The 15,264-nt window shown below is 30.5% G+C and overlaps 1 protein-coding gene across 1 annotated transcript in view; it reads left to right on the top strand.

Moving 5' to 3' along the window:
* The window catches only part of LOC145683385 (phospholipid scramblase 2-like), a 1,334,370-nt gene that overhangs the window by 769,960 nt on the left and 549,146 nt on the right, over positions 1-15,264 (top strand). The window contains exon 6 of the mRNA XM_081754718.1: positions 12,182-12,402. Within this exon, the coding sequence (XP_081610844.1) occupies positions 12,182-12,402 (221 nt within the window). The remainder of the gene's footprint in view (positions 1-12,181; positions 12,403-15,264) is intronic.

The raw sequence follows: 15,264 nt of genomic DNA on the forward strand, positions 1-15,264 counted from the left end.
TCAAACTCCCCGAGCACCGAAGCTCAAGGTACGGGTTGCAATGGTCAACTAAAAAGGGTTGGCAGTTCATTTCAAAAATCACTCAGTTAACTCACCTGTATGCACATACAAACAGAATATGTAAAACAATTGATGTTAATTTTAGTCAACTGCCCATAATGCACCAGACACGGCGATAACTTTGGCGTGAGAAAGTACAAATAACGAGTACGAAACACCGCAGTTGGTGCCACTTTGGTTGCTGAACATCTGGTCAGCCCATATTTCTCTAATCTATTATAATATTTTCATAAGCGACTAAAGGAAGCACTTAATTCAGTTCCCAATAACTATAGAATATATACTGTGTGTATAATGAGTCAGGGAGAAATACTGAAATGGTTCGTCACCAACTGAAATGTTCTCACTAAAAGCAATGTTTTAAATATATATGTGGGAGAAGAGAGTAGAAACTGGATGCAGTTAGCTAAGGATAGAAGTCAGTGGAGAGCTTTTGTGAACGTGCATTGAACCTCCGGTTTCCATAGGCCATAGAGTTAGTTAGTTAGTTAGTTATATGAGAAAACGATGAAAGACTTCTTTCTCCAATTGTGTGGGAGAGAAGCAATTCCCACCGAAGAAAGAACGTTGCAGAATAAAGTATAAATTGAAAATAATGATCACTGTCTTTACGAAATATACAGAGTGTCCACAAAAAATATTTTTATAACCTGGTCGCGGTTATAATAGTTTGACTTAAATTTCACAGAAGGAAGAATCAGAGATGACTTACACTTTTGTCTGTAAGTCTGCTTCAGGGTTACAATGTTGCTACTTGTACTTGAGATCTAGTAAGAACAGGAAAAATAATCAGTATGATAAAAAGGACCGACCTGTCACAGTTTCTATAGGACTTTTTTGTAAATATATTTAGTAATTTTGTACTCTTTTATAACCCCTTTTCCTATGCTGAAGAAAGAGTATGGCGGTGTACTACTACTCATTTATGACCCTTTTTAAACCCCTTTAAGATTATATACACATTTTCAAAAATTACATTTAATATTACATTACATACACATTGAACATAGCACACACAGTCCAGTACTTGTTATGCAGATAAAAGAGTACGGCCACTTTTTTCAATCCCTATTTAACTTATCATAAATTACATAAGGTTATGACATATTTTCCAACTCCTAAAGAGTATTTTATAGGTACGGTAAAACTCGTTCTCTTTTGTGACCCCTTTTTTCAACCCCTCGTTAACATACCAAAAATTGCACGGTAAAAGAGTAAGACACTTTTTTCAAACCCTACTTAACACATCAGAAAACATATGAGATTATGAACACATATCCCAAGCCTTATTTAACATAGCAGAGTATTGTCCAGGTACAGTAAAACTCGTTTTCTTTGGCTTGTAACCAGATCCTGTAACTTTTTGTTCTCTTTCATAACACATTTTAGAGTTGTATTCGTTTTTTAACAATATTCAAAACAGTAGAGGTTAAAGACTAGGATAACATAGCCGAAACTAACATGATCATCTTTTAACATCTTTTAAGTACAATTTCGTACAAGGTAATAAGCACATTTCAACCCCTAATAAAAAAAACAGAAGTTCCATATATACCAAATTTTATTTAACATAACAAAAGAAAGAACCAGTCTGGTTTTAAATTGCGTGTTCGAAAAGTTCCGTACGACAGAGAGCCACTTGAGTTTAAAAAGGTATAAAAACTTATAAAGGAGCTTCAAATTAACTAATTTATATCAACATACGTAGCAGAGATGATTCATAGAGAAATCCCGATTTCATCTTTGTAGAAACTGTTTACATTTTTAAGGCAGAAGGCGTTGTTTTAAGATATGATACAATATCGTGAACATAGGACCGGGAGAAGTTACGAGGAATAGTATTTTTGTAGGGTATGTAAGAAAACACAAATGGTATATTTAATACGTTTTAAGTGCGAGTATGCAATTCCTTCCGTTTAAATTTTACACCTATATCGATTACATAGTGTGTTAACGCATATGATACAAATATCATACTAACATTTTTGAGTACATTAGTTATTTACCACAATGCATATAATAAGAATAACAATATATGTAATTAGCTAGAGGAAATACAGTAAAAAAGAGTAATTGTAAACTGAACACACAAAAATACTTTCTTCTTCCTGTTTCGCATAAGACGTCGAGTGGCGAATGTGCGATAACGATTTGTGTATAAATTATGTAAATATTTATTGTGTATTTTTTCTCCCTTCTTTTTATGTTTTAAATAAAGGAAATTGACACGTGAAAATACTAGGTACAAGTTACATTTTATTGAAGTCTATATGTTTGTTGCATTCAACATAAGCAAAAGACACTGCTTTTCAGCAGCATTAAAAAACTGCTACTTAATGGGAAGCCATTTGCATTATACACGGTTAGTACTAGCATTTTATTCTTCAAAAAGCTGAAGAAAGAGTAACTAAAAACCTCCTTTATTCGAACTAATTTAAGTGAAAGACAATTCAGAAAATTAAAAATTCTGGTAATTCCGGTAATATGGATAATAAGAAAAGCAAGGTCTTAAATAAGCATATTTACCGAAATTCAAGGTAATCCAAAGTAAAATATATTTATAGCTTGAGAGTCAATGCACTTCAGCATCCTCTGACACTGTAGTGAAGCTTCATAAACAAGACAAGAAATAATTTTGTGTACAATATGTTCATAATTTATGTAGGATGTGTACATTTGAAATATTTGGTGTACTTAAGATTTTGCTATTATACTTAAAAAAATATTTATATGAATATTACATTTAAAAAGTCAGCAAATTTTAATCAAATTTTGAATTAACGAGGGGCGCGCAGTTGTATTATATTTACTAATGTTTAAGGAGCTGGGGAATAACTTCAAAAATGCGTGTTTATATTTCCAAAAGAATGATATGCATTATATTCCTTTGTTACCTGCACGCCTTAATTATTAGGGGACGTGTCACGCAAAGAATTCAATCATATAGTAAAGGTAATTTACTTTATTTCCAATATGTATGCGAATGTGTATGTATGTGTAATGGCACTTTATGTGGAAAATTGCCTTTCCGAAGACAAGTTAGGAGAGGATACGAAACATTTTCTTATCCCCTGTATACACAAAAAAGATTATAATTAGAAGAAATTGTAGCAAATTCCAACCTATATGGAACATAATAGAACTTACACATTACAAATAATATAATACTTTTACCTAGTTCTATAGCTTGTTGAAAAACTCCTTTTATAAAGAATAACCGATTTCCATGAGACTTTGTTTCTAAGAGTTTTCAAACATGCTGACAACAAATATCATACTTGTTTTAAAATAGGTCTTACAGTTGGTGCTTATTACACCTTTCTGAAAAGTATTTTTCATATGTGTGATAATTAACCTATTAAAAGTTTTAATAATGTTTTTTGCAGGTTACAGACAAATAAGCAGTTTAGTTTTAATAACTCGCTAATAAAACACTTACAACACAGTTTTACATTAAAATTGTTTATCAATCATTTGACATAATATTGAGTTTTATATCAATTAATAACACTGAAAAATCTAAACTGACAACAAATTACGCGATACGCTTAAAAATGAGCCAAATCTTAAAAATAGTAACCTTAACAACCAAAAAATACAAATTAAAAGTGAATTTAATTGTAATTTTAAAGACTTTATTTCTAAATCTAATAATATAAATCAAGATAGTGCTTGCGTTTCGAGTAATAATAGAAAAGAATTTTTGAAAATATAGAAAGCAAGAAAAATATGTTGCTTTTTAAAGTTGATTTTAATTTGGCAACCATCCTTGCGAAACCACTATTTGAATTATAAACAAGTATTTCTTTGTAAATACTGGAAATAACATTATTTTACCTACTACAGATTTATGTGAATTAATTGAAAAAATATTTAATAAGCTTTTGTGTATTAACAAAATCGTGCTATAAAAAACTTTGGTTGGTTTTTATGCCCTAAACCTAATCATAAATTAGAAGTTAAAATCAACAACATCTCCTATCAAACTCGTCATAATGTTAGGAAAATGGATAAAATTTAAAAAAGGGGATTAAATATTCAAAATGAAGATATTGTTTGCTTTTTGTATCGCTTTATCAAGACCATTAAATGCACTGTAATATAATTTACAACGTATAAATAAACATTTACCATATGTTAATAAAATTTTATCAATTTTTATACAAAGAAAATATATATTCTTGTTACATTAATAAAAAATACGTTTGATATAATATAACTCTGAATTATTAAATGAAAACATATTTAGAAACGTTCCTGGAATAGATTACAAAAGAAAAGATTGATCATCGATTAGAGGCAATGAATCATCTTCTAAATATATTGATTTATTGTACTATAAGAATAGCTCTAACAATCATTATTGCCTAATCAAACATTTATATCATTTAGTTTGGAATCAATAAAGTTATCACTAATCGACGATGCAGACTATGCTTATTTTATTTTTTACAAAGGATCCAAATTAAGTGAACATAATGATATATGTACAAACATATATAAAAATATAATATGCCCAACGCAGAAGAGAGAATAACGTTTAAGAAACTACAATTATTATTGCACACTGATGTTGCAAAATATCATATCTTGCAAGTATTTAAAAGCCATTATGTAAACATAGGGCCCAGAATAACACATACTAAAAATATGAAGCCTCTAGCTTTGGTTATATTGTATGTGTGACAAATCAATATATAAAATGTGAAGAAATTATATATTTTGTGAAAATGTAACACACAATGTTTTGTCTGCAATGCAGAAAGAATTTCGAAACATTGTACATATTTTAGATAAATTTAAATTAATAATACCGATAATTTACACACAATTACAAGAATATAACCTTTATCAAGAGTGTTCTCTTTCCAACAATAACCATAATTGTTGAAATTGAAAAACTTCAACATCATAATTATTTAACATGGCAACATATTTCACCGGTATGTAATAAATGTAATTTTCAAATTAAATGTCAATGTAATTTTGTGGAAGTCTTTTTTCATATTACATTTCCTAATATTATTACATTACATTTTCTAAATTGCCTTACATTTTCTAAAGAATTCCACTTTAACGGTAGAAAATATGAAATGCGATGTGTAGGTATGTATCAATTTCTACCGTATAGTCCTGATGCGTTAGTCTCTAAGTTAAAGCCTAAACAATGCATATATACTTCTCAAAATATTACTGAGGAAAAATTGTCCTTAGTTATTCGTTAAGGCATTTGTAATTATGGATATGTAAAATAATATTGAAAAATTCCATGGAACACAACTGCTGTCCTAAAGCGATTTTAAAAGCTCGTTAAACGGAACACAAATTTCTGATGAGTGTTACTGTTATGCCCAAGACACTTGGAATTGATTGTAGAAATGTAGGTGATTATCGTGATCATAAAAAAATACAAAAAATTCGCAATATAGAAATAAGAGCATTGAATTATGTTACCCAACACTGGGAGATAGACATGACTTCTGGAAGTCCGAAGTCCTGTCATCTCTGAGTGCCGGGTGCGTTAAACTCTACTAATGAAGGGAATCTAGGAAGTCCGATTTCCTTTAAAGAAGTAATAGCACTTATAAGTAGAAAATTTATTTAATTTCTGTAGCAGTTATTTTTCTTATTCTTACATTTTATTTTCACTAATATTTTGTATATTGTTATTTTATAATTTAATGTTTATGTATTTTTATGTATATTCTTAATATATTGGATACATCCAATATATTAATTTTCTTCTTCTTTAAATAAATAAATAAATAAATACTTAAAATGTGATATGCTTCTTGCTTCTTACTGCAGATGTAGGAAATTTACGTAAAACTTGCATTGATGCATATCAAATTGATCCAATAATTTGTCACACAGTTCCAGGCTTGGCATAAGCCATCTTATATGAGGAGAAATCGAACTTAAATTATTTTCCGATGGCAACATGTATTTGTTTATGAAGGACGCTATGCGTGGAGGAATTACACAAGCTATATTGATACATGCTAAAGCTAAAAGTCAGTACTTAACAAAATTGGATCCACAACAAGAAATATCCTATTTACTTTATATTGATATGAATAACATATGGACTAACACAGTTTAATTATTCTCCATATATCACTTTTCTTTCAAACAAATATTAGCAAATGTCAAGAGAAGAAAATAAATTGGCCCAAGGATACTGCACCTACAAACAGAATAACAACTAGTGATAAATATACAAAATGTTTTTAGCACTTTAATCTAAAAATAATTGTGCACTTTATTGTAAACTAATATGATTCTATTTAATATTACAAAAGGTATATAAATAGTATAGTTCCTCAATCTACTTAGATTCCACCATATATTGAAGAGAAAACTGATAGTCGTGCAAATGCAACAATTTAATTTGAGATAGATTTTTATAAGTTACTGAATTACTGTGTGTACTAGAAATCAAAGGAAAAGGTTCGGATCATAATTGACGTTAAGCCGGTGCACAGTGAACAAAAATATAAGAAGGTGGTTGAAGAACCACAATTTTTAAATTCGATAAAGTTAGATCAACATCTAACGTTATTTCTAATTACGTTAAAATAAATTATGTGTAACACTAAATAAAATAATTTATATTTGCGCAACAGTTCTTGAGCTTTCAAGATTAGTAATGTATAACCTTCACTATGAGCCAATTAACAACGTTTTAGAGATAAAATTAATGTTGTTCATATTATTTATGTGGACACTGATGCATTTATTAATTTTATGAAAACTGAAGATATTTATGACGATATAAAGGAAACGATCAATTATTTTTATAAGTCAAATTATTCAAAACTCAATGAGTATAATATTGCGTTAAAAATAAAAATACGTTCTAAACAAAATGAAGGCAGAAAGGGAAGGTATAGAGCAATTAGTGAAGTTATTTACGAGCCAAAAACATGTAATAAAATCTGGTGAAAATAGAAAATTGAGGAAATGTAAAGGAGTATAAAACAGTTAAAATGAAATCACACTGAAGATTATAAATCAGTATATTTGAGAAATTTTCTATTTAAATAAAAAAATTAATGACCATATAAATATCATAGTTTAACTACTGCTCAAGTGATCAAAATTTTATTAGACTCACATAATGATAAACGAAAAATTGTGAATTTTAATTTACACACATCCATCTGTGTATATTTTTTGTTCATAAACATAGTGTGCGAGGGTTTCCTATGGGTTCTCCTTTCCCTTCCACTCGCTTCGTTCCACAATTTGAATTCATTTCTAATCAGCACTTTCTCCTTTAGCCTAGCTAGCATAATCGTTAATGAAAAATTAAAGTGTACGTTTTATTTTTTCCAAAGGGTTTAAAAAAGAAATAGTATGTGAAACTGTAAATATAACAAACAATTGAAATATTATATTTACTAGATGTGCAACTTGTAAATATAACCATAAACTTTGAAATATAGTATAATTACTGGTATATTTTATTACTGAAATACAGTGTTTTGTATTCAACACCAGCAATAGCGGTAGTAGTAGTAATGGTGAATATAAAATGTCTCAATCGATTCGAAGAAAAATAGTTGTTGATTTACATAAATCTGGAAGGCGACACTATTCTCGGATATTCGTTATATCTAAAGGAATTCATGATCTTTTGCAAGCTGATTTAGATTAAATAAATACTGGAAATTGCAAAGATCTAACGAAAATTTATCGTAATTTCTAATATATAAAACTGTAATATATACATTTTCCATCTACGAATGGGCTATTCCTTTGAAAATTAAAACCGTCCAGTAAATTACATAACCAGTTACATCAATTCTTTAAAAGTAAAGAACCTGCGGATTTTTTAATAAACTTGCAGGGGTTGAGAATTTCACAATTCAGAGGCTGAAACCAAATAACATTAAACATTACTCTAATTACAGTGTTGTTAAGGCGAATATTTTTTTAAAAATTTAGTAAAATCCTACGTAATTTGGTGTGGCAACAATTTAAAACGAAATTATAAGTAGATTGATATTTTACCTCTACTATTAAATAAATACAATAATAAAATTCATTCCACCATTAAAACGAAACTAATACCCACTAATAAGGAAAATATGCGATATTAGTAAAATGGGTGATGCAGTTGCTGAGGTAAAGATTGTTATTCCAGATGCAATATTACTTGTTAAAAAATGTTGCATCACCCGCGGTTAAAATAGCACAAATACTCAGTTTATTAAGAGACCCTAAATTAAAATAAAATATCATGTAACAAAAGTGCAGGTAAAGACGGAAACTTTACCACAGGTATTATGGAGAGTACACTTTGAGTTTTATTTTCTCTAATAGTACCTAACTGTATTACTGTTGGTTTTGTTACTAATACAGCTTTCGATGGTACTATAGGACAAATATTTTTAATTTTAACCATTTTAGTATGTCTTTCTTTACATTGTGTGTTGACGAAACGTCTGTACAACCAGGTTTGGATAATAACACACACACACACACACACATATATATATATATATATATATATATATATATATATATACTTTCTTAGTTGTTTACAGGTTTGGTATTTATTGTTCTAATAAATGTAGTGATATTTCATTTGCCGAATTAAGGTTATCAGCGTGTTTGATTTAACTAGTAGTTTCAGTCCCAGTGCTGCAATCCGTACTAGTCCACAATACCAAGAAAATGTACAATTAGAGGTTCATTTTAGCCAAGCTCTACCATCTCCTGTTTCCTATGGGTTCTCCTTTCCCTTCCACTCGCTTCGTTCCACAATTTGAATTCATTTCTAATCATCACTTTCTCCTTTAGCCTAGCTAGCATAATCGTTAATGAAAAATTAAAGTGTAAGTTTTATTTTTTCCAAAGGGTTTAAAAAAGAAATAGTATGTGAAACTGTAAATATAACAAACAATTGAAATATTATATTTACTAGATGTGCAACTTGTAAATATAACCATAAACTTTGAAATATAGTATAATTACTGGTATATTTTATTACTGAAATACAGTGTTTTGTATTCAACACCAGCAATAGCGGTAGTAGTAGTAATGGTGAATATAAAATGTCTCAATCGATTCGAAGAAAAATAGTTGTTGATTTACATAAATCTGGAAGGCGACACTATTCTCGGATATTCGTTATATCTAAAGGAATTCATGATCTTTTGCAACCTGATTTAGATTAAATAAATACTGGAAATTGCAAAGATCTAACGAAAATTTATCGTAATTTCTAATATATAAAACTGTAATATATACATTTTCCATCTGCGAATGGGCTATTCCTTTGAAAATTAAAACCGTCCGGTAAATTACATAACCAGTTACATCAATTCTTTAAAAGTAAAGAAACTGCGGATTTTTTAATAAACTTGCAGGGGTTGAGAATTTCACAATTCAGAGGCTGAAACCAAATAACATTAAACATTACTCTAATTACAGTGTTGTTAAGGCGAATATTTTTTTAAAAATTTAGTAAAATCCTACGTAATTTGGTGTGGCAACAATTTAAAACGAAATTATAAGTAGATTGATATTTTACCTCTACTATTAAATAAATACAATAATAAAATTCATTCCACCATTAAAACGAAACTAATACCCACTAATAAGGAAAATATGCGATATTAGTAAAATGGGTGATGCAGTTGCTGAGGTAAAGATTGTTATTCCAGATGCAATATTACTTGTTAAAAAATGTTGCATCACCCGCGGTTAAAATAGCACAAATACTCAGTTTATTAAGAGACCCTAAATTAAAATAAAATATCATGTAACAAAAGTGCAGGTAAAGACGGAAACTTTACCACAGGTATTATGGAGAGTACACTTTGAGTTTTATTTTCTCTAATAGTACCTAACCGTATTACTGTTGGTTTTGTTACTAATACAGCTTTCGATGGTACTATAGGACAAATATTTTTAATTTTAACCATTTTAGTATGTCTTTCTTTACATTGTGTGTTGATGAAACGTCTGTACAACCAGGTTTGGATAATAACACACACACACACACACACACACATATATATATATATATATATATATATATATATATATATACTTTCTTAGTTGTTTACAGGTTTGGTATTTATTGTTCTAATAAATGTAGTGATATTTCATTTGCCGAATTAAGGTTATCAGCGTGTTTGATTTAACTAGTAGTTTCAGTCCCAGTGCTGCAATCCGTACTAGTCCACAATACCAAGGAAATGTACAATTAGAGGTTCATTTTAGCCAAGCTCTACCATCTCCTGTAACAGTAAACACATATATTTACGATGAACTCTTTTCGAAAATTGAAATTAATTCCCAGAGTAAAAATATATTAATTACGTAATTAAATACCCTTGAGCAATATGAGGTATTAAACAAAATTAGCCTATAAATTGTTTTCAGATCGGATACATCAGTTTATTCACACATTTCCTGGAGCCATACAATAAATACTGATTTTAGTAATACACCTGTTGAAAATTCTCTTGCCGTTTATTTATCTGATATGCATGTGAGAGAGTATTTCGACAGTTATGGTATACCACCCTATATAGATTATCATTTAAGATTTTAAAACAAAACTATTTGTATTATACATGGAACAATGTACGTACTCAAGGAGACTTATCTATGTTTCGTGGACGTTATTGTTTTCTATATTTAGCATATCATGTGTAAAGGTATTCACTACAAGATTTATTAAATAAAGTCTCAACCAACATTGCTGATGCTAATGCCAGTATGCTTTATTCGTTTGTGAGAATAAATTCTTTGTAAACGTTGTGTATGTTGGTCACTGCCACGAGATGAAATTTTCTACGACACATGTCCGAAATTAATACCCAGACTTTGGTGGAAGCCTTGTGCTTTGTTAAATAGTGTTGCTATTTTTATATTACAGTATGCCTTCGTGAAAAATCACAAACCATAAACACTCCTACTTAGGCTGAGTATAGACTATGTTAAGCAGAGGGTTGAAAAAATTAGCCATATTTTTATATAATATTAAATGAGTTGAAAATGGAGTAAAAAAATTATTCTGCTAAAAGAAAACGAGATGTACCAAACCATTTCTGCTATGTTAAGTAAGAGTTGAGATTAAAACGAGTACATCCCAAAAATGAGTTAAAATGTAAAAAAATTACTAACTAAAAGGAGCCATATGGGATATGGGAATAGAACATAGTATTTTATAATCTCTACTGTGTTAAATGACAGTTAAAGTAGTGCTCGTAGTCAAGTAATACGGATTAAAAATGGCCGTAGTCTTTCATAATATGTGTTATCTTATATAAGTGTTTAAAAGGGCCATACAAGAAAACGAGTACATCCCAAAAATGTATCAGACGATCATATCAATATAAAAAGTGGTTGGAATATATCGTAGACTTATGTAATTTCTGCTATTTTAAATACGAGTTGTAAAATGTGTTATCTTTTCTATGTTAAATAGGGGTGGAGTATTGGTCTACTGTATTCTCTGCTATGTAAAAGCCATACTTGTAGCATTTGTTACGTAATCAAAGCTATGTTAAATAGTGGTTGCAACAAGGCACAGTCTTCTATAATTTCTGCTATGTTAATTAGAAGATTAAAAAGAGACCATAAATCAGAAGCAGTGTTAATACACGTGGACAATATTCCTTAGTAGGTTTAAATACTCTGCTCTATTAAATGCTGTTTTAATAAAAGGTTCCTACTTTTTTTAACAACATTACAAGTTCTAGACTGTGTGTGCTGTTCAAAAGGGTTTGCAAAATGTGTATATAATCTTAAACAGAGGTGAGAAAAGGGTTATAAAACAGCTGCTTTTTTGCAGCAGAAAAAATATAAAAATACAAAATGTTATTGAAGTTTGTTAAAAATCATAAAAATCCGGTAAAGAATGAGCCAGGTTGGTCATTCTCATCCTACTAGAGTCGATATGCTAAATATATATTAGCTACTTAAAAGTTAGTTATCTGGATCTTAATTAAAATTTAGTGCCACCTTATTTTAGTTTTCAGTAATAAGTTTTAATTTTAAAGATTTTTTTGCTATTTCTTGTATAATTGCATTCTATAAGTCTACACTTGTTATGTTCATGCGTCATTTATGATGTAATTTCGCTTACTTTCTTTAACAGTTTTCGATGTAATAATACCTTCAGACAACATTTATTCAGTTAAAAATAGCCTTGGTCAGGATGTGTATACAGCAACAGAGTATGTACCAAGTTATTGTTGCCAAATTTGTGGTGAAATGCGTGAGTTTGAAACGAAAATTACAGATAATGACAAAAGTGAAGTAATTCATCTCTACAGGCCTTTTAGAGGTCAAGGCTTTTACTGCCCCTGTTACTTGCAGGTACGTGTCATTACCTTAAAAGAAATACATGAAATGGAACTTTGTATCTTGTAAGTTGTGCAGTATGTGAATTCAGCCATAACGTATCAGTGAATTCTTGATATCATGTCACATACGTCTTCAATACCAAGAAGGCAAAAATATTCTTCAACTAAAGATGTATTTTACTCGTTATTACAGATATGAAGCAAAATTGTAATAGCTTCCTCAGAAGGGAATGAGTATTCCACCAGAACATAGATATGGGAGAAAATAGTTCCAAATTTTCTTACTGAGTTTAGGAGTGAAATATTGAAGCCTGTATTGTTTGTACTTTAACTTTTGTGGATAAACACACACTTTTTCATTAGCGTTTGTTGAAATTTTATGTATTGTATGGAATCGCAATACATTACTTTGGAGAATGGTATCCATTTCAGTGAGAGATGTAAATGAACAAGATTTAAATGTATGACATATAACATTAGCTGTAAACACCAAAGTTAGTGATGTTTGAAAATGTCGGGGGAACTCAATTGAAGGTTAGTGTTACTCCGTAGACAAAGCGAGTATGAATTTTCTTGAGGAGTATTAAACCTAGCGAAATCCCATTAAACAGAAGCATTTACGTTTTTCTTTAGATAGCTCGAAATTTAGTGGTACGTTAAGATAATGAAATTCAGAAAGAGTAAAAACAGAAATACAAGTTTGATTTAAATTTCTGACTCTAAAGAAAAGCTTTCTAGAAAATTAACGTATACGACAAATCTTATTACGCTACTCCTAATTGAATGATTTTCTGTTAAATGGGCGTATGTACAATAAGAAAAACTTTCGGAAATAACTAAAACTGTTCTCTTACGAGACTCTTTGTTTTATGATAAACAGAAAAATGTCTTATTTTAAAAATCTCATGAATCCCATATCCCTTTAAGGCAAATTGTTACATCTACTTCAAAAACTTTCATTTCTTTAAAAAAAAATTGAAATTGTGAAAAAGGCTGCGCTCGCCCTTTTAACAGAAACAGACTCTATTACAATGTTATAGACATTATAAAGTATCCAACGTGAAGAACTTTTACCAGAATGATAATAATATTGATTGAAATCCAAGTATAATTAGGACGGAGTAATCAAATTGATATTAGTTTCCAAGTCCGAGTCCTTCAAGAAGCAGTCTTATGATCAAGGTAAATAGGAGTCAAAATGGAAATATAAAACTATTTTAAGGACACTATTTAGATTAATGAACCATTGCAAACTGAATTACTCATTGCACATATCTGTCTATCTATCCATGTATCTATCTATCTATCCATGTGTGTGTGTGTGTGTGTGTGTGTGTGTGTGTGTGTGTGTGTGTTCCCGTATTCCTATCCTTGTTGGTACCAGCATATGGTTTAACACTTTACCAGTTGGGACCGGAAAAATTATTGGGGCATTTTCCGGTGCCAACAATTTTTTAGCCTACAGGGGCTTCGTGGCGACCCCCTGGGCCTTCTTGTCGAATTTCAGGAAGGTCCCAATAATTATAGTAAAATTTAAGAATATGTGTAAACCGTGTCTATGCTCTGCAGAATTACCTGCCTATTGGTGGTCTCACACCTTAACTAAGAAACGGTGTGTAAATATCACGCATACCGCATTTGTTGGCACTGCCTTGCTTACGGGATGAAGAAACGTTAAGGGACTGGAAAGAGGAGGTGAGTCGTCCCTCTTAAATTGCAACAAGTACTGTGGAAATTTACTTGTGAGGGAATAAACACACAAGTAAATTTGCACACTACTTGTTGGTACCGATACAACCTTGAAATTATTGTTTGCGGAGTCGCGTCGACTCCCAGTAGCCTGCCTGTCGCATGATATAAGTAAAGGAGAAGGTGGATTGAAATAAGGGGAGGCATTGCTCACAATTGAAGAAACGTATATGCATATATTTACAACTCGCACTACCAGAAACGATGGAAACAGAAGCAGAAATAGTGATAATGAAAGGAACAGAGGATAGCGTGAAACATATGCACAGCGCGTGATCTTATCTTGATACAACTGTCGTTTATATCTGCACAAGTAGTTAGACTTTCTGTTTCTCCAGATAACAAGGTCTGGGACCAATATCTAAAGCGAAAGTAAATCCGTTTGAAAAAGAGCTAAAACAAATGTATATTTTGAGGTACACTAGAATTATCTAAGATTGATGACTCACAAGCACATTTTCAAATCACAGATGCATACATATCTACATACAATATTCGCATTTTCACACTATTTCATTTCCTTCTTTTGTCAATCAGAACTCGTTATTTTCAACATAATAAACTAAATATTTATTTTAATCTTTAACAAGTAAAAAATTCACAATCGTCGTTTACCAATCTGTCGTATACAGAATCGTTAAATTAATTCAAACATTGAGTAGGAAACATGCAAGATGTCTGGGTTGGCAACGACCGTCGACCGTGTTTGTTGGTTTGGGTGATAGGACTAACTACGTATTCAGTGAGGCTCAGTAGAATAGTAGTGTGCTTGTATGAAGCAAACGGCCATAAAGTAAAACAAGTTTACTCTTATTTCCATAGAGGCCAAATTAGTAAAGCTCGGCTTTTTGGTGTGAAGGTGCTGAAAGTTGTAAGTGTGCTGAGTGTGTCGCGACTAACAACATTAAGGTGACGGCAAAAGTGATGAAATTCTACAAACTTCACGAGAAAACCACATCCTCGAAGAGAAACAATGGTAAAAAAAATCATCGGTGACAGGTCCCACCTACAGCTTTGCGATATTTCGGTACTTTTAAGATTGATAGATATTTTAAATATCGAAGACTTTTAAGATCGATGTTTTTAATATTTCGATATTTCAATATTTTTCAATATTTCAGTATTT

The sequence above is a fragment of the Thermobia domestica genome, chromosome 4 (assembly GCF_964235325.1).
Source record: "Thermobia domestica chromosome 4, izTheDome1.hap1.1, whole genome shotgun sequence".
Taxonomy (NCBI): domain Eukaryota; kingdom Metazoa; phylum Arthropoda; class Insecta; order Zygentoma; family Lepismatidae; genus Thermobia; species Thermobia domestica.